The sequence below is a fragment of the Podarcis muralis genome, chromosome 3 (genome assembly GCF_964188315.1).
Source record: "Podarcis muralis chromosome 3, rPodMur119.hap1.1, whole genome shotgun sequence".
In the NCBI taxonomy this organism is placed as follows: domain Eukaryota; kingdom Metazoa; phylum Chordata; class Lepidosauria; order Squamata; family Lacertidae; genus Podarcis; species Podarcis muralis.
In genome coordinates, this window is record NC_135657.1 from 88,570,722 (window position 1) to 88,590,125 (window position 19,404).

The 19,404-nt window shown below is 43.1% G+C and overlaps 1 protein-coding gene across 1 annotated transcript in view; it reads left to right on the top strand.

Annotated features, from left to right (window-relative positions):
- The first annotated feature begins 314 nt into the window (after nucleotides 1-314).
- Nucleotides 315-19,404, top strand: part of COL21A1 (collagen type XXI alpha 1 chain) — an 84,987-nt gene continuing 65,897 nt past the window's right edge. Inside the window, exons 1-2 of the mRNA XM_028722621.2 lie at nucleotides 315-589; nucleotides 15,971-16,096. Coding sequence (XP_028578454.2) covers nucleotides 16,009-16,096 — 88 coding nt within the window. The 5' untranslated portion in view covers nucleotides 315-589; nucleotides 15,971-16,008. The remainder of the gene's footprint in view (nucleotides 590-15,970; nucleotides 16,097-19,404) is intronic.

Here is a 19,404-nt window from a genome sequence, read left to right on the forward strand (position 1 = left end):
ACGGCCCCTCTGGAAAGCATCAATGTTGTGGAATAATTAGCGAAGCATTGCAGAATAACTAATAAAGCCAATGGTCCCCACCCACCCAGTCAGCAATTTATCTGCATGAAAGTCATTCTTCACAAGTGCTCCGTCCGCCCCGCCCCCAGCAGTCTTACCAATATTCTCTCGCATCCTTTTCTCCCTCCTGCCCGGCTACTTTCCTCATATTACGGTTTCTCCACGTGGAGGCGCAGCGTAGATGGCAGAAAAGCCTCCTCCGTTTCCCTCCTCCCTCTAAGGGCTCCTTATCTCCCAGGCTCCGCCCCCACCCACCTCCTGCGAAGTGCCTAGCAAGAAAATTTCTGCGTGAAGTTGCAGAGAGGCTCAGCAAGCTGTAGCTGTTGGATACACAAGGGGACAAAAAGAAACAAACACGTTATCTGGATTCCCCCCCCCCCTTTATTTTGGAAGAGAAGCCTCCCACTTGAACTGCTTTCTTTTTGCCTTTGTGCACATAATACATCTTTCTTATCTCAGCTTGGATCTATCAGCAAACTCTTTGCAGTCCGCAGCTGCATCAGCCGCTACTCTGTGCACTCTAAAGCAGGTAGGAGATCCCTTGCAGCCTGGGTTTTTTGCAAGCTGTGAAATTAAAGGTGCCCTTTTTATTCATTTGCCTAATCAGTTAAATGTAAATACTGCAAACTGCATGCTAGGGGATTGTGGCCGAAGTAGAATAGCAAAGTTTGTCCTTTACAAACAAAGGAGAAACATCACATATTTTCCTCCTCTTGGAATCATGTTTCCATTCTTTCCTATGTTCTCCCCCCCCCCCCTTGGATGGGGCATTTCTTTCCTAAGTAATTGTGCACTCTGCTGAATCTGTGTTTTCAGACCGGGAACTGTGTTTGGGTGGGTATGTCAGTGATAACGAGTTTCTTTGAACTCTCTGGTGCCGTGCTTTAGACTAACAAAACGCAGGAATGCAATAAGAGCGTTCGGTGAAAGCTGAAATTTGGAACACTTTGCGCTTCCACGGATTCTCTGCCATCAGCACCCCCCGCCCCCGGGCAAGCCTTGTTCTAGTCGCGGTGCATGTTTCCCAAGACCCTTGTGCTCAGTAAGGCTTTTGCTCAAGTAACCTTGGAGTCCCCAAATGTTGGACTACAACTCCCATCATCCCACGCTATACTATCCAGCATTCGGGGATGATGGGACTAGTAGTGCAACAAACGTCTGGAGACCCAATGCCGACGATTTCTGGGTAGAGAAGTCGCTCTCTGCCCCCTGCTTCTTGTTTGTAAAACGTAGGGATTTTACTCAAAAGGCTGTTTTAAAGATGAATGAGTGCAACTTTGCTCAAACCTGAGATATGGAAATAGTTACTGTGGACATTTAACTGCATAGCAGTCTACAGGGTGATGGGAGAAGTACCTTTCTGTATTTCAAGGCTGACATCTCGCCTATTATGTGGGGAAATCACTGACTCCTTAAATATTCAGCTGTTTATCTCCTAACAGAGGGGATACTGAGGCAAAGTTGAAGGGTAGTGTCTAAATGGAGTTGACCAATATGTGTGAAACTTGCAAGGACTCTTGGCAATGGTATTCATTTTCAAACAGTGAACACAGTGGGAACACAATGAGTTACTGAAATCCATATATCATGGTGTGTTCTTAATATGAATTTTGTTTGCCAAAATATGAAAAAGTTTCCCAGCTCATTGGCACAAGTGCCTGATTAACACAAACAATCAGCCACATAGTGATTGCTTGAGGTTTGAAATCCAAACTTTATGGCAACTGATTCACGTGGGAAGCCATTTGTGTATGGCAGCATGCCAGGTGGATGTTTGCCCTGTGGATTTTGCCATCCCACTGTAGACTGTCAAAAACGATTTGTGGTGGCAAATTATCAGATCTGTGCAATGTGTGGTTATATAGATTGCCGCACAAATCAGTGTCCATGTGGTTTGGATTTCAAGAGAGCTCCCCTGCATTGCTGCGTTGCTTAAGTTGATGTATAGACTAACAGGCTTTTGGAAGACCAAAAAAAGACTTCTGTGTTCCTCTGATCCCAACGATGCAAGGAGAGTTGTTTTCATGGGGGGTAAGGAGACCAGTTTTGGCTGGATGGCTGATTTATTCCTGTATTCTAAACTAGAATGTAGTCCCTTGATACAGTGCTTGGGTTTTTCTCAGTACTTTGCAAATTGTAAATATAGCAAGCTGGGAGTAGCTTTCTTCTGAAGATGATTATTGGTTGAGGGAGCAATGGTGGTGGAAGGATCATTGCAGATACAACATGGTAATGGGTGGGGTTTGTGCGGCTGTGGGTATTTTAAACAATTCCCAACCCCATACTATTATATCCAGTCCCATATACATAGGCGCCGACTCCATGGGGCTTGAGGGGGCCCGAGCCCCCTCAAAAATTCGTTTGGGGGGGCTCCGCCCCCCCAATAATCTCCGGCGCCCCTCCAGCAGAGCGCCATCGCCGCCCCTCCCCCAGCCCAAAATGCACAGGGAGGGGCGGGCTGCATGCCTCCTGCCCTCCCTCCCGAGCAAAAGCTCCACCCAATTTCCTTTGGAGCTGATTAATAGGCGCAGCACGCTCTCCCCTATTCGCTCACGAGGAGGCGGCGCCACTTTATTTGCATATTCATGAGCTTATTTATTATTCATGAGCTTTCCCGGGCCCCCCCAATATTTTTTATAAGTCCGCGTCCCTGCCCATATAGTACTGAAGCATTAGACTAGGGGGAACTGCTTCTCTCTCCTCTTATCAAGGCAAAATGGTTCAGTATCTTCAAGAAGAGCCCTTCTGGATCAGACCAAAGGCCTATCTGGTCCAGCTTCTTGTTTCACACAGTGGCCAGCCAGATGCTTTGGGGATCTCAAAATCAGGATACGAGGGTAATTACCTGTTCCACCCTTATTCTCCATCCACTAGTATTCAGAGGCAAATTAACCTGCGTTAATTTGTCGAAACCCGTTTTAAAGCCATCCAAACTGGCGGATACACACCTGCTTCATGGATTGGTTGTAAGGGGAAATTGGGAGGGAGAGAATCATGTATGCTACAACTTTGAGCTGCTTGGAGAAATGGTGGGATATAAATATAATCAATCAATCAAATGAACAAACAGGGAGCTGCTCCACCCCCTGATAATTTTGGTTGTCCTTTTCTGTGCCCTTTCCAGTTCTTATGACGTCTACAGTTGGCAAGCAGATCTGTGCACAGTACTCCATGTGTGGGTGTGCCTTTGTGTCTCTCAGGGTTTCCCCAGTCTATGCAGAAACCTCAAACCTTGTCTGTGGATGGTCACATGTTGAATCTTACGGGTTATGTGGGACACAGGTGGCGCTGTGGTCTTGGGCTCATCTCATCCAGCAAACTGAGACTATCAAACATGCCACTGAGCCTCTTGGGCTTGCCGATCGGAAGGTTGGCAGTTCGAATCCGTGCGACGGGGTGAGCTCCTGTTGTTCTTTCCCAGCTCCTGCCAACCTAGCAGTTTGAAAGCACACCAGCGCAAGTAGATAAATAGGTACTGCTGCGGCAGGAAGTTAAGTGGTGTTTCCATGCGCTCTGGCACTCATCGTGGTCCTCCGTGCACCAGAAGCGGTTTAGTTATGCTGGTTACATGACCCGGAAAGCTGTCTGTGGACAAATTCTGGCTCCCTTGGCCTGAAATGCGAGATGAGCGCTGTACCCCATAGTCACCTTTGACTGGACTTAACCATCCAGGGTCCTTTACCTTTACCTTACAAGTTATGACGGTATCTACTTTACCTTTAAATACAGTGGTAATGATTATTATGCAGTTCAAAAATGCCAACATTCATAAGGCTATACAGGTTTGGCACCACTGGTGACACCATTCCTTAGAAAAGAGTTGTAATGGCATGCTGGAGAAATGCACGTGTATCAATTTATAAAGCCCCTATAGTTGTGCACAAATCACTCTCCCAGAACCGACATCAACACTGGGAGAGCTTTATAAAATGATATACATCAGGGCCTACTGGTGCTGCTGATCCCTGCCCCAGGCAGCTATGAACCATCATTTTAAATTTCCCCTGGTGCCCTGGAGTCCCTAATGAAACATTACTCCAGTGTATTGTGAGAATCTTAAATGACAATTTGTAAACGTATGACAGGTAAGCTTGCAGCCAGGTTGGCATTAATGATGTAGGAAGGGGCCCATGGAAGGCATTGTGTTGGGGGCCCCTTCAAACCTTGAGCCAGAACCCCTATGTTGTAGAGTGCTGGAGGTTGTACCTCTGATGATTATCAGTGTGTTTGTGTTGGAACCAGGGAACTTGGCAAAGAGGAGAAACTGAAGCAGAGGATGAGTTGACATTCTCAACAGAGAGAAAGATCAAAGGAACATAGTGGAATTTGATGGACATGGAGAAAGCCAGGAACTTGTTTCTTCTCTCCATCACATACACCAGTCTTTGCCAATCTGGTGCATTCCAGATGTTTTGGACTACATCTTTCATCAGCTCTTCCCAGCTTGGCCAGTTGTCAAGGATGATGGGAGTTGTAGCCTATCCCCTAGTGGTGCTTCCTGCCCTGACCGCTACCAGACTTTAAACCTAGTTCCTAGATCTTGAATATGGTTGTAAAAATGACTGAAACTCAACCATGGAATGAAAAAAGGTCACTGGATAACTGTGCTGGGTCAACAGCATATTTCTGCACCATCTGGAAAATCCTGGCTCAGGAGTTCCCTTGGCTGCTTGCCTTGCAAAAGTATATGGAATCCTGGCAAACTTGTATGCAGTTTTGTAACATGTAGATTTGGACTGAGCAGGACACTTACGGCTATAGCTTTCAGAGGAAAATTGTATTGGCAGGGTCGGGGCAAGATGACCTAATCGGTTTGTTTCAAAATTGTGCCCTAAGATCTTGGATTGCAAGATGTTTAAAAACAAGAAAGTTATTGAAAGTTTTCATGCTGTAAAACAACCTGCCAACCTAGCAGTTCGAAAGCACATCAAAGTGCAAGTAGATAAATAGGTACCGCTCTGGCGGGAAGGTAAATAGCATTTCCGTGTGCTGCTCTGGCTTAGTCATGCTGGCCACATGACCCGGATGCTGTACGCCGGCTCCCTCGGCCAGTAAAGCAAGATGAGCGCCGCAACGTCAGAGTTGTTAGCGACTGGACTTAATGGTCAGGGGTCCCTTTATCTTTTTTAATATCTATGCTGGGCAAGTGATTCCTGCAATGCAGGGGGTTGGATTAGATGACTCTCGTGGTCCCTTCCAACTCTACAATTCTATGCCTTTATGAAATAAAATTCGTTGTGGGCTATGAATGAATATTTCATCCTGAAGTTTTTTTGGCTTCTGGCGCAGAGAAGCCAGGCAATGTGCAAAGCCCTTCTTTCACACCCTGTGAATCATAAATGCGCAGAGTTTTTTTTAAAAACAACTGGGCAACGGCCACCCGCCCGTGACTCCTGAGCCTCCCTCGATCAGTCAAAACAAAGGGGGGGGGGAGAGAGATCTGTACCGCTGGACGTCCCCGGTTCCCCTTTGGCAGTAGCGGCGGCAGTCAGCAGCCCAGAGCCAGCCTGGTAGCGCAGTTGGCTCTGACTGGATTTAGGAGCTGCTCGCTGCCGTGGCACCCACCATTTTTCCTCTCCGGAAGTCCCCATATGATGTGTCTTGTGCGCAACACATCATATGGGGACTTCCGGAGAGGAAAAATGGTGGGCGCCACGGCAGAGGGCAGTGAGCAGCTCCTGAAGCCAGTCAGAGCCAACTGCGCTACCAGGTTGGCTCTGGGCTGCTGAGGCTGCCGCTGCCACGTTTTCTGGGGACAGATTTGCAAATCTGGGGACTGTCCCCGGGAACCGGAGATGTCTGGTAACCCTAGCAGAGTGGCTGGGGAAACCCAGCCAGATGGGTGGGCTATAAATAATAATATATTATTATTATTATTATTATTATTATTATTATTATTATTATTAATTGATTGATTGAGTTATTTGTTAATACAAACTATGTTGGTATTAAATATTGGTTGATATAATACTGGTTAATACAAAGTAAGTTATGAATTTTTTTCCCTTTGGGATTTCTGTGGGTGGCATCCAATTATGTTTGCTCTGTGATGGAAGGAATCTGTTAATGGAACAAGAGAATGGAGAGAATGTTCTAAATTGCTTCTAAATATTTTATAGCTCTACAAATCTGGATTGTATAAATTGGTATATTTTCCTTTTTCAGGGGCAGAAATAGCTGCAAGTGGGGGGAGTGATTCTTATTTGGAAAACGGTGTGAAGGAAAAGGGTTAAGTAGTGTCGCTCCACCACTTAGGCCACCTTCAAATGTGATGCACCAGCAGCTTCATTGTGTGTTTAAAAAAAAAAACCCCAAAAAGGGGGAAAGGGAAATCATGGAACTGGGTGCAATGTTTAGCTTCACTTAGTGAATGTAGAAGACAAAAGAAGGGAAAGTAATAATATCAAGCTGGCCAGGCATGATTTTCTGTAGCTGCATGCAGAGTACCAAATTATAAAGCTTTAGTACTGTAACATCAAAGACTTCATGAAAAGTATTTTTTGTTCTGGACATCTTACAAGAAACATTCCAATTTGGTTCACAAATAGTATAAAAACTATTGCAGAGCAAATGATGCATAAGAATAGAGTTTCTTAATACCAGGCATCCACATATGTTGCTGTCATGTTGCACATATTTGGCAGTTGATGTTAACTTGTATTTCCTCTGCTCATGACTTCCTTAAAAAAAAAAAACAGATTTGGAAGACCATTGGCTTCTTATAGGCCTATTATAACACATTTTCCAGGATAGAACAGCCATTTTTTGATCATGAAATTCTAACTACATTTAGCATTCATTTTCATATTCTTATTTGTGGCTCTTTACTATGCTTACTGCGAAATGCACGATTCATAACTATTTGTAAATAGCAATGATGTTTTAGGTTCCACGGAGATACACACAATGAGCTTTGTGATGTAGTCTTACGATTAGAGTCAGATGCAAGTCACACTTTCTTGGGTGGGCTTGATTCCAGGATTGCAACCTCAATGGCCTGCAGAAAGCAGCCACTGAACATAAATTTACCTTGTCTTAGCAAAGAAAATGTAGACATTGCCATTGATTATATAATCTGAAACTGTTCACCCATCAGTTTCTTGCACATGTAGGGCACTTGATGGCAGTAGAAGTGACCATGTACTCATGTTGAAGTTGCTTTCCCCAGGAAGTTGGCCAAGCTCTGCAGCCTGTAGCTCTAAGGCAGCATCAGAAATAATCTGCAGTTGCGGAGAATCATGTCTAGGATCGGCACGGAAGGAAAGTGAAAAGCTGTTTGAAAGTTGCAAGATATTTTGGTCTATTACATAAATTAGTACGAGTTGGCACCATAGATTCCAATGTAATATATGTGCCTCCTACGGTTTTAATAAGGAACTCCACCCATTTTCCCCCTCTCTCAGCAGAATTTAAATGAGCTCCAAAAATGTGTATGAAAATGCACTTGCCACCTTTAGTAATGTCAGATTTCTGGCATGACAAGTGTTCTCTGTTCCTCTCAGGTTTCCAGAACATTGTGTATTTGCAGTCACAAAGCTGTCATTCTAACACTGTAGAAAGTTAGGGATTTACATGAGGAGTCACTGCATCTCTGTACAGGCCCAGAGCCGTGGAGGGGCCAGCTGAGGGCACAGGCACTCCAAGTGGTCCACTAGCAGTCTTCACCTTCAGAACCCCAACTGCATGCATTGGGCCAGCAGGGAGGAACTGCTGCTGTGCCAGCCCCTTCCTTCCACAGACTGAGAGCATCCGTCAAGGCTGTCCCTGGGAGTCCAGCTACTCAAAGGCAGCATGAAACCCATGGGGTAATGCAGCCACCTGGCTCTAATGTGCTGGCCACTCACCCATCTGCACTCCTCCCTTCTAGGTCTCTGGAGTAGTAGCTACACTTTTAAATGGGAGCATCACAGTTCCTATATGCAGGGCCACCCACTATTGGATTACCTAACATGCAATGTGATAAGCCTTACTTTGTTCTTGAGAGCCTCCGTCAGTGTGGCTGAAAGTAGTGACGGCCCCTTTTAGTGAGTAAGCCATTTGAAAGCACAATGCTAACTAGGTCTACTCAGACAGGAGGCTTCAAAGCCCTAAAGTGCAGCAGAGGGTCACTTATCGGGGAGAAATGGTGACAGGCGCTTAACGCTTCTCTTATTCTTTGGTTGTTTCTTGCAGATTAACCCCTCAACAGCTTTTGAATCCCCCATACTAGCTATACTAGTATGTCAGGCTTCCTCAACCTCAGCCCTCCAGATGTTTTGAGACTACAATTCCCATCATCCCTGACCACTGGTCCTGCTAGCTAGGGATACGAGCCCAATGCTTATCAGATGGCAGGAATGTACTATATGGAAATGTGGCCTTAAATGTTCAGGAGTGAGTTCTAGCCCCATATTCCTTTCTCCAGCTGTCTTTCTGCCATGCGCCTCCCATCTTAGTTCTGCTTCTCCTTTCTGTGTTCTGTGGCAACTTCCAACTTTCCAGTATGTAGCAGCTCTCTAAGGTTTGGGGTCTTTCGAATGCTGCTTATATTCCCTTTTCAACTGGAGCTTCCAGGGATTGAACTTGGTACCTTTGTCATGCAAAATATATACTCTGCCATTGAGCTTTGCTTCTTCCTCCTCAAAACAAAATGCATACACTTCAATTTTAGTGTGCCTTTGTGTTGAAGGCAGCCATTTCTAACCATGCCTCTTGCTTAAAACAATGCCCACAGTGTGAAGAAAGTGTATTTTCAGCTCTTTTGAATCTGTGCCCATTCCCTCTCATTGATTAGCATGTTTTATTTTTGTTAGATTAATTTATGAAGGGAGAGTACTGTGGAATCTCACGTTCCTTGACAGAGAGAAAAATAACATCTATGTTCTCCTTTTCATAGGCTGTATGAAATCATGGTTTCCAGGGAAAACCATTGACTTAACTGGTTGTTAACAGCCAACATCCTGAGCTTGCAATTCTGGCATGTTACGTAATTCATTCACCCTACAGCGTACATGTTTTTCAGTAAATCAAGCATATCAAGTCAAGGATCTCCTATGTTGTGGTTAAGACTCCCCCCCCCCCGGCCCCCTTTCCACCCTCTTAATGACTAATGACTAATTTCATTCTAGCACAATGTAATCTTAAAATGGGTCGACTTTAGCAGGCGGGATCACTTGCCAGAACAAACTGCGTTTAGCAGGACAGACCTTCTGTGTTGCTTCAAACACTAGTGCACAACAAGAACTTCCTCTGTTGTAGACAAGGAGTCTGTGTGTTCAGTGGCCTCGATTGAATCATATCAAAAATAAGCTCTGTCTCTCCAAGAGTTGTTGTTGTTGTTTTTATTATAAAAAAACACATTTCAATGAATGGTTCAACCAATTCAAAACATTACTACCAACTCATCCATACACTTTGTCTTATGCAGTGGAATGCAGCTATCCCTGAAGATGTATGCAAAACTATGACTGTATCAAACCTGAAGCAACACTATGACTATGGTACTAATTGAAGGGGTGCTGGTATGAGTTCTGTTGTTCCAGTATTTGTTCACTCATTGCTATTTTGATATAGAATCATAGAATCATAGAGTTGGAAGAGACCACAAGGGCCATCGAGTCCAACCCCCTGCCAAGCAGGAAACACCATCAGAGCACTCCTGACATATGGTTGTCAAGCCTCTGCTTAAAGACCTCCAAAGAAGGTCTTTTCTTTTTTCTTTTTTCTTGTCTTTTCTTTTTGCACATCACCATAAATAGATGTATCCCCATGTGCTGGGTGTCAAAATTAGACAGTGCTCTGTGTAAGTGTGTGTGTGTTCCTTATGCTGTAAATATGCATGGGTTTTTATTGTCCAGTGAGGTGAACGAAGTTGTTGGCATCAGTCTATCTCAAGAGGCAATGGAGTGTGCCTCGGAGAGTGAAGTCAAACCGCTAGAGAATCACAGCGCCTGCTGTGGCTGCAGAGACCCGTAACTTGTAACTGCTGCCTCCCATGTTGTTTTCGCTGTATTAGCAGCACCAAAGTGAGCTCTCTGCGGTGCAAGTCTGGGCATTGTGTATGAAGGTCCTAGGCGGTACACCAGAAATAAGATAATTCTAGATCTGTTTCCTCCTTTCATTTTCTATTGCAGTCATTTTTAGGTTTTTGTGTTTAAGCCAAATGTAATGGCCTGATTGTGAGAGCTGTTCATGTCACAGTGCAACATGAGAAAAGTGTTAAGTTTCTCTTGGGACACAGGCTAATCTAAATGACCTTTAACATGTTTTTGGAAGATTGGAAAAAGGTTGAGATCATGCTGCTTCGGCATTAAACTTGGGAAGATTATTTAGCAAAAGGACACTAAGGAACTGAAGTACAATACTTTTTAAAGCTCCCGTGAACCAGTTGGATACAAAAGGCTCAAGCTGGAAGAAGTGAATTAGACATCATGTGGAAGCCAAGAAGAGACTCTGGTTTTACTACGTGTTTCATGGATGTGGGCTCTTTTGAGTTCCATTATTCATAACTGGGGGGAGCTTTCTGTGGTTTCTGTTTTGTTTCAGGGGCGTTTGTGTGTTAGGGCAGATTTACCCTCAATGTTCTTGCAAGCTCCACATAGTTTTCTTCTGCTGATACTTAGATGTGCACCAGGATTTGGGAGGAGGACGATTGGATGTCCTATTCTTGGAGGAACTTCTCGCTGTAATGTTTATGCTTCTGTCAGGACAATTTAGTGTAGTGATGTTGCTGAAATTTTAATCAGCTGGTTCAGTCTATGGATTTATCCAGGTCATAATGCTCAAGTGTTTTGCAAATTGACTGGCATTCCTCCAGAAGTTTTATCCAGTTTGGAATGTTACATGAGATCTATGCATGCACAGTTAGCATTCAGAAGAGCAAGTGCCCCAAAGATAGAAGTTATTTAATATTAAGCCTTTTTCTTGATGACCCTCTTGGGTGGATCATTATGAATTCCATGACCTGACAAAGCAGTCTTTAGTTTGGTGAGTATCTTCTTTAGTGAATTATCTCGATTGCTTCTTGCTGCAAATGTTTGATGTGCTTGTGGTCCCTTCCTTTCCAGATCTAAAACCCCTTCTTTTTACTTAAGGGTGTTTGTAGGGGGAGGGGAGTCGAATTTCCAGATAGCTCCCCATGATGGCAGGTGAAACTAAACTATAATTTCTCAGGAACAATACAATAACGTAGATGCATGCAGCACTATGAATGTATTTGCTAACATTGTACCTGGGACTCTTGAGAGCAAAAACTCAAAAACATATCCACAGAGAATGCTCATAAAATACAAAGTTAATTCAGAATTGTTTTGCGGGGAATTTGCCTATCACTTATTTAGGACTGAATCAGTATGTTTCAAATTATCAATGTATAGCTTCTGTGGTAGATTCTTTCAACTACAGTGGTATCTTGGGTTACATACACTTCAGGTTACAGACTCCGATAACCCAGAAATAGTACCTCGGGTTAAGAACTTTGCTTCAGGATGAGAACAGAAATCGTGCGGTGGCAGCATGGCAGGCCCCTTTAGCTAAAGTGGTACCTCAGGTTAAGAACAGTTTCAGGTTAAGAACGGACCTCCGAAACAAATTAAGTTCTTAACCCGAGCTACCACTGTAGTGGTATCAGTAGGTAGCCAAGTTTGACTGGTTGTCTGATAACCTAACTTTAGAAAGAACTACCTTTAGAAAGAACTACCTGTACAGTGGTACCTCTGGTTATGTACTATTTAGCTAATGGGGCCTCCCGCTGCTGCTGCGCTGCCACCGTGTGATTTCTGTTCTCATCCTGAAGCAAAGTTCTTAACCTGAGGTACTATTTCTGGGTTAGCGGAGTCTATAACCTGAAACATATGTAACTCGAGGTACCACTGTATTGTCTTCTGGGAGATGCTTTATCTAGAACTCTCATTTTTAAATAGGCTTCTCGTGTGAGGGATGTCTTAGAATCATAGGGCAAAGCATGATGGCTGTAAGAACAAATGCAAGAGCAGAGTTCCTCAACAGTCCTCTCTCCGCTGTCACTCCCATTTTAACTATCAGCAAAACGGATGTTCTGATAATCACGATGCTGTTGTCATAGGTTTTACTGAGTTAGGCTGCTGTGCTGCTGCAGCCCTTAGTGAATCCTTTTCCACACTTACAGTGCGATCATTAGCAAGTTCACTTGGAACAGTCCTATTGAACTCACCGTATTAGCTGTGCTTCAGATTGCAATCTTAGATGGTCTAAACCAGCCTCCCACAAACTGATGCTGACCGTGCATTATGGATTGCAAATCTCAGCCACAGCCAGCATGGCCGATAGTCAAGGATGATGGTTGTTGCAGTTGGGAACATTTAGAAGAAAGCAATGGAAGAGTGGTCTAAACGACTCCTTAGTTTAGAAGTATATAAATTTTGGTATCATAATTTTCTAAATGGAACATAGGCCCTGGGGTAGGTGGCATTTTAACTCCTCATTCTGTGCTGTTTTTCCTTTCTAACCCACATACCTGCAGTGCTGTTTTCCCCAACAGAGAAAAATAATATAAATACCCCCAGCAAGCCTGTCTTCTTCCTCAGTCAGTCTGCTAATAGCAGCTTATAGGGTTGAGCGTGAACTCAGATATGGGTTTGGGTCAGATTGGATGGTATCCCTCGTCCACTCAAAACTGGAGCAGTCCTGTTAGCTGCTTTAAAGTAAAGGAACAAAATGCTGATCAAGCTTCTCTGGCCTCATGTTTTAAAATGTTACAGGTATAATTTCTTTAGAGTTCTCTCTTGTTACATAAATAGCAGGAACTTGGTTTGAGTGGAAATAAACATTGTATGTAGGTTTTGTTACTATTCCCTTTCATATAGTCCCAAGTCAGCAGTGAAATATCCAAATGTTGTTCTTAGAGAGAAGTTTTTTTAAAAGTTGGACCATGATGGATTTCATATAATTGTATACAAATGTAACACCACTAGTGAAAATCCAAAATAAATATATGTTGGCTTGCTATCAGAGACCATGTGCAGGATTGGAGCCTAAATGTGCAAGTTAAACAAACAACAAAATGCAGTACCCTTTGCACGCCCAAACTGGCTAAGGCTATAATCCTGTATGAAGTTTAGGCTGCTTAAATCTCATTAAAGTCTGGGAGTAAAACAATGCAAGTTTGTGTGGAATTGCACGCTAAGGCCTGGTTCAAATAACAATGACCATGGCTTATTGAGAATCTTGCTCTAAGTCCCAGCACTCTTTTATTCACACATTAGCTTTAGCACTTCTATTTTCCTTTGTTTAAATTACATTTGAACAACAACAACAAAAAAAAAAATGGGTTAAGGACGCAATCTAAACTTAGTGGTGCTGTGGTGGGAGCAGGTTGAAGGCCCCAATTCTTGCTCCAGCTCCAGTTTGGCACAGCAATTGGGACTGGAAAGAGCCTGGTGTTGGCTGTCTGTGGCTATGAGACCACCCTGAGATCCTGCAGAGCCCAGGACAGTGCAGCCCCTCCCTCTCCCTTGGAGCACCCATTCTGACTAGTGGGCCTCCTATTCACTTTCAAGTTTGATGGCTGGCTGGAAGCCAGTTTGACTGGCAGAGCAGAGCAGGGTGTAAGGGCTGGATTGCTTTGCAAACATTGACTTACAAACTTAGGATATGGAATCAGCACAAGACTGAGATTAAATCACGCTTTCCGAGTTTGGACGTAACAGGAAACTTTAAATAAACCATACCACAAGTGCCAAAGCCTGTACATCCGGGGATCTTAGTTGGCCCCAAATATGCAAGTTGAATCCCCACACCTCCAATTTGGCACATTTTATTTATTTAGAATGTTATTGTTCTGTATAATACCTGTTAAATTCACAGAGGTGTACAAAAACATGAGACTCATGCGCACAACATGTTAAAACCAACAAATAAGCATAACAAAATATATGTATGACAAAAACAACAACAACCCAGGCAGCTAAAAGCAGAATCAAATATAGTTCCCCAAATCATATTCCCAATCTGTAATTCTCCCACAAATAGGAAAAGCTTCACCTGAAAATCTTGTAATGCTGGTGCTAGCTGTGCCACTCTGGGGTGCCAGCACAGAGAAGGCCCCCTCATTTGTACCTCCATTAAAGAGGAGAGCTGGAGCAGAGCCTTAACCATTGTTTACTGTATTTGCACCTTCTGTTTTCCTTTCCTGTGCTCTATAAAACTTTATTTTGCTCACTGTTCTAATAAAACCCTGGCAGCCGTTGTACTGCTGTTTGTGAAGCCAAGGGCTTGTTGAAGTTGAGGTTTCCATCTGCTGGATGGCTGTATGTATGTTAATGGCAAATCAATGGCATTCTTTTCATTGTACTTCCTTGGCTGCTCTTTGCAAAGGAAATAGCTATTGGTTTCCATAGACTTGCAGCCCCGAGGATGCTTGCAAATGCCAGACTAGAGCTTGGCATCGTTGAAGCAGGTTCTCAGCTTTTATGCAGCTCTTTGAGAAGTTTCATAACAGGTCACCGGCATGCCACTTGCACAGCAGTCTCTGTATGGACTGTTACGCCTTTCTGGAAAACCCAGTAGGAATTCATCATAGAGCAGTGTTTCTATAAAAAACATTTTAAGGAGGAGGAGGAGCCATAAGCATGCTGCTCCTTGCAAGCAGTTTTATCTCCTCTTCCATGCAGCTTGAGTGTGCCATCTGGGTATACTTTGGGACTTTGCCAGGGCTGAAGACTCAGTGGGGGAGCACTAGCACAATACTCTAGTAGACTGAACCCACTGTAGTGAATTTCTGACTCTTATATCCCCAGTGGCAGAGAAGCCATGTGGGCCAGAGATAGTGAACCTGTGGGCCTCCAGAGGTTGTTGAGTTGCACCTCCCATCACACCTGACCATTGGCCATGCTGGCTGGAGCAGATGAGTGTTAGCGACAAAAAACATCTGGAGGGGCCACAGCTGCCCCTGATGTACACTTTAGTTTCTTATGTAAGTGCATGTTTTGAACTGTTGTTGTTTAGTCGTTTAGTCGTGTCCAACTTTTCGTGACCCCATGGACCAGAGCATGCCAGGCCCTCCTGTCTTCCACTGCCTCCCGCAGTTTGGTCAAACTCATGTTTGTAGCTTTGAGAACACTGTCCCACCATCTCGTCCTCTGTCGTCCCCTGCTCCTTGTGCCCTCAATCTTTCCCAACATCAGGGTCTTTTCCAGGGAGTCTTCTCTTCTTATGAGGTGGCCAAAGTATTGGAGCCTCAGCTTCACGACCTGTCCTTCTAGTGAGCACTCAGGGCTGATTTCCTTAAGAATGGATCTCAGATGATGAACGCAGGGGTCTGGGATGATTTACCTGGGGAGAGGCAGTCCTTCAAGCATTATAATACTGAGCCATTTAAGGCTTTATAGGTCAAAACCATCCCAGACCCCTGAGTTCATCATCTGAGATGCTTCATGTGCCTCCTTCACATGAAGTCCGGAGGTTGGCAACACAAGAATGGGCCTTCTCTATAGTGACTCCCCATTTGTTGAATGCTCTCTCCAGGGAGGTTTGCCTAGTGTCTTCATTACAGACTTTTAGGCACCAGGCTAAAATGTTCCTCTTCAACCAGGTTTTTGGCTGGTTAATATTCTACATCCTTTTAAATGTGCCTGTGGGAGGGGGGCGTTATTGTTTTGCTGTTTTGTTTTACGTATTTACTTGTTTTTATCCAACATTTTATTCAGTGAACTGTCCTGAGATCTTATGATGAATGGCGGTATATAAATCTAATAAATAAGTAAAATAAATAATTTTGCACTCTCAGAAATGTATTATACATTTTAGCACTGTTCATTTCGCTCAACGCCATTAAAGTCATGAAATGCACACAGTAGGACTAGTTAGGCTAGACCCTATAGAAAGCCAAAACACTTCAGATATGTTGCATTTGTATTTTAATGCAATTGTAATAAATTAACTTTTCTTTTCCCAGTTTATTTTAGGATTTGAAGTGCTGGAAATACTGTATACATGGCAAAGAACATAAAGTTTCTTCAGGCATTTTTAATGTTGTTGCTGCGTGATTACATATCGGCTGAAGATGGTGATATAAGATCAAGTAAGAATCAACTTTATTTGCTAACCATGGCTGTTTAATAAATTGTAGAGGCTTCTCTAATGGTCCCCATTTTCTCTCCTCCATGAGGTTCCTTCTTTCCTTAAAATAATGTGTAAGCAATTTTTCATTGTAATGGTTTCATTTAAAATATTTTAATGCGCTTGATAATATCTTTGGAGATAGATTTACATACCTTATAAACGTACTTTTAGGGACTATATTAAGGTACCATATTTAAGCTACGTAGCATGACAGTTCAAAAGTGACAAGTTCAGACTTCTTACCCCGCTTTTCCCACAGGAAGGTAATGTTGGTTTTGTACAGCTTGGATCAGAGATCTTTACAAACCTAAGGTTCATCTGCATTATATATTTAAAGCAGTATCATACTATTTAAAACAGTTGTGGCTTCCCTGAAAGAATCATGAGAAGTATAGTGTGCTATTCCTTTCACAGAGCTACAATTCCCAGAGTTCCCAGGGAATAGGGAGTTTATTGTTAAACCACTCTGGAAATTGTAGCTTTTGTGTGGGCAATATGATTCTTTGCCGGGGTGGGGGGGTGGGGCAAGACTGTTCAAAGTGGCTTGATGCAGCTTTAAATGTATAGTGCAAATAAGTACTTATATTAATCCCCCAGCTTCTCTGGCCCCAGAACAATATTACAGTCTTTCCCTGGGTCTGCGGTACTGTTCTATCTTGGGTCCTTTTTACACTTGGTCTAGTTTAGACATCATCTTCCCTGTTCAACAGACCACAGTCTGTTGGACTGGGATGCACAATGTGCCTATGTAGTCTCCCTCCTTCCTCTCCCATCCACCTTCCCTCATATACGTGGATAAATCAAACCTTCCTGTTTGTTTGTTGGTTTTAAAACTACAGTTTGCAGTAACATCTGATCCAGGAAATTGCTTTGTGTGCTCCAAACAAGCCACGTTGCAATTCATGTTTGAAAACCTGGTTTGTGGAGAGTATTTACACCACACTTTCCTAGTTTGGACATCATGGCAAACTGAATTGTAACAAGACAGGAAAGCTTATGGGTGTGTGAAGAGAGGAGGAAAGGGGAGAGAGTATTTGGGTGCATGGCAGGACTGTGGCACCTGAATCAAGTCTTTATGTTGTTTTATGTGTAACTTAACCTTTTATTTAAGAGGAGTGTACACCTAAAATGTAAAGAGCAAGTGCACCAAGCAGGTGTTCTAAAATATATGTCTCACAAATGGGACCTGCAACAAAATGTTACAGTGCTCAGTGATTCTGTTTTGTGTTCTGGCCAATCAGCTGTTCCCCTTTCCACGTTCTTTCCCCTGTAAGTTATTTTCTGCCTTACATGTCACTCGGCAGTCTGTGGCAAATGAGCATTATTCATTGGACTGTTTTGGGTCCCCCGCTTTTGTTTTCCACCCTAAATAATTTTTTGTATTTCTTCAAATCCTCCAAGCATGCTTATACGTCCTTCTTGTGTTTAGGTAGCACTGTTTTGAGGTCTGGAATTGACCTTGGATGGCCTTTGCATGTGAGCTTTGTGACAGAGCTAAAGTTTTTTTCCCCCCTGAGCAATATGCAGCCCATTTTTATTTTTATTTTAGCTACCCTCAATGAACTCTAAATCATCTCAGAGAAAATTATATTGAATGATGCTGTGGGGAAGCGATGTGGCAGGCTTGAGGTTATTTAACAGTACACTGAAGCTAAGCTGTACTCTGTTTTATACATTATAACTGGTTGAAGCCAGCAATAAAAATTGTGGAATTCAGGTTCACTAGTAAGTTATCTTCAAGGGATAGGTCTGTATTTCCCTGTAGGATTATTTTTCTTTACAGTAGGATTTTTTTATTTACAGTCGCTCAAAAGATTTAAACCTCAGACAGACAAATGGTTGATTGATTTAAAAAGATCTATAGACCACCCTTTAATGTAAATATTTCCAAAGTAGCTTACAAGTTTTTTTAAAAATAAGATGTATATGACCAAAGTAAAATAAAAGAATAGTAGATAAAACATTGCAAAAAATGGAAAAGCCTGGAAAATTTTTTAAAAGTATTTGCTTAGCACCAATGAGATGTCAGAATGGGTACTATGCAAGTCTCCCTGTGGAGAACATTCACAAGCAAGATGCTACCACTGATTAAGCCTCCCCCCCCCATTGTCACTTGCTTCACCTCATACACAATATGTACCTGAAGAAGGGCGTCCAAATATGACTTTAGTGCAGGGGTAGCAAAATCCAGGTACTTTGGACTATGTATTCCATTCGCTTCAGCCAGCATGGTCAATGATCAGTGTTGATAGGAGTTGTAGTCCACTCTGCTGCACATTGGCTGCTGTCCAGCAGCTGTTGAGACACCCTCAACATCTAGATGGGAAATGCCTTTGCATATGAAGAGTGTTTTCCATGGACAGAAGAAAAGCAAGAAAACCCACATAGGTACCAGTCTCTGGATCATTGGCCATGTCTTTTGACTTAATTCAGGTGAAGCAATCAACTAAGTATGTCATGCCGAGTGATCAATGTAGCGGATACAATAACAAATGAAGGCACAGGAAAGATATTTCTAGGATGTGTGTTAATCTGGTGCACTTTTGAATTTAGTTAAATACTGTGTGGTTAGACACAACCAGATGTGGTTAGGTGTGACCATTTACGGATGATGTCTGAGAGCTTGTGGTTTCTCTCCAGTGCATTATGATAACCACAAACCACTCTGCAGAGTTTTGAATGGTTTAAAGCACTCCCTACGTACGATGGAAAAGCAATGCGTACTGCTGTATTTTGTCCTCACTCAAATGACTACCACATCTGTTTGAAAGTTCTCGTTTCTCGATGTAATAGCCCAGCAATATATACCACATCAGAAAAATGTGACAAATTATATACCAACAATTAAAAAGCAACGAAGGTCTAGTAAACACACACACACACACACACACACACACACACACACACAAAATCCAACCACCTGAGGCATGGCTTGCAAGCAGAAAATACCTATAGACACAGAAACTTGCAGGTGGCTCCATCATCTGTTTTTAGGCTACTGTTTCTTTCCTATTCCCTGCCAAAACCATTGCAAAAAAAATTTGGAGGCCAAATCCATTGGAAAATCACTAGATGGAAATGGGAAAATATTAGCTCAATGCACATCTTTCGGAAAAGCTCATAATACTCAGGTGATGAGACCACAAACAGGAAGCAGAGGCTCCAACTCAAAGAAAGCTGGTTTTCCTTAAATCCGGCTGAACCTTTTGTAGTCATGAAATATGTAAGGCCTGTTAATTTTGGTGAGAAATGCAGCACAATCCTGTG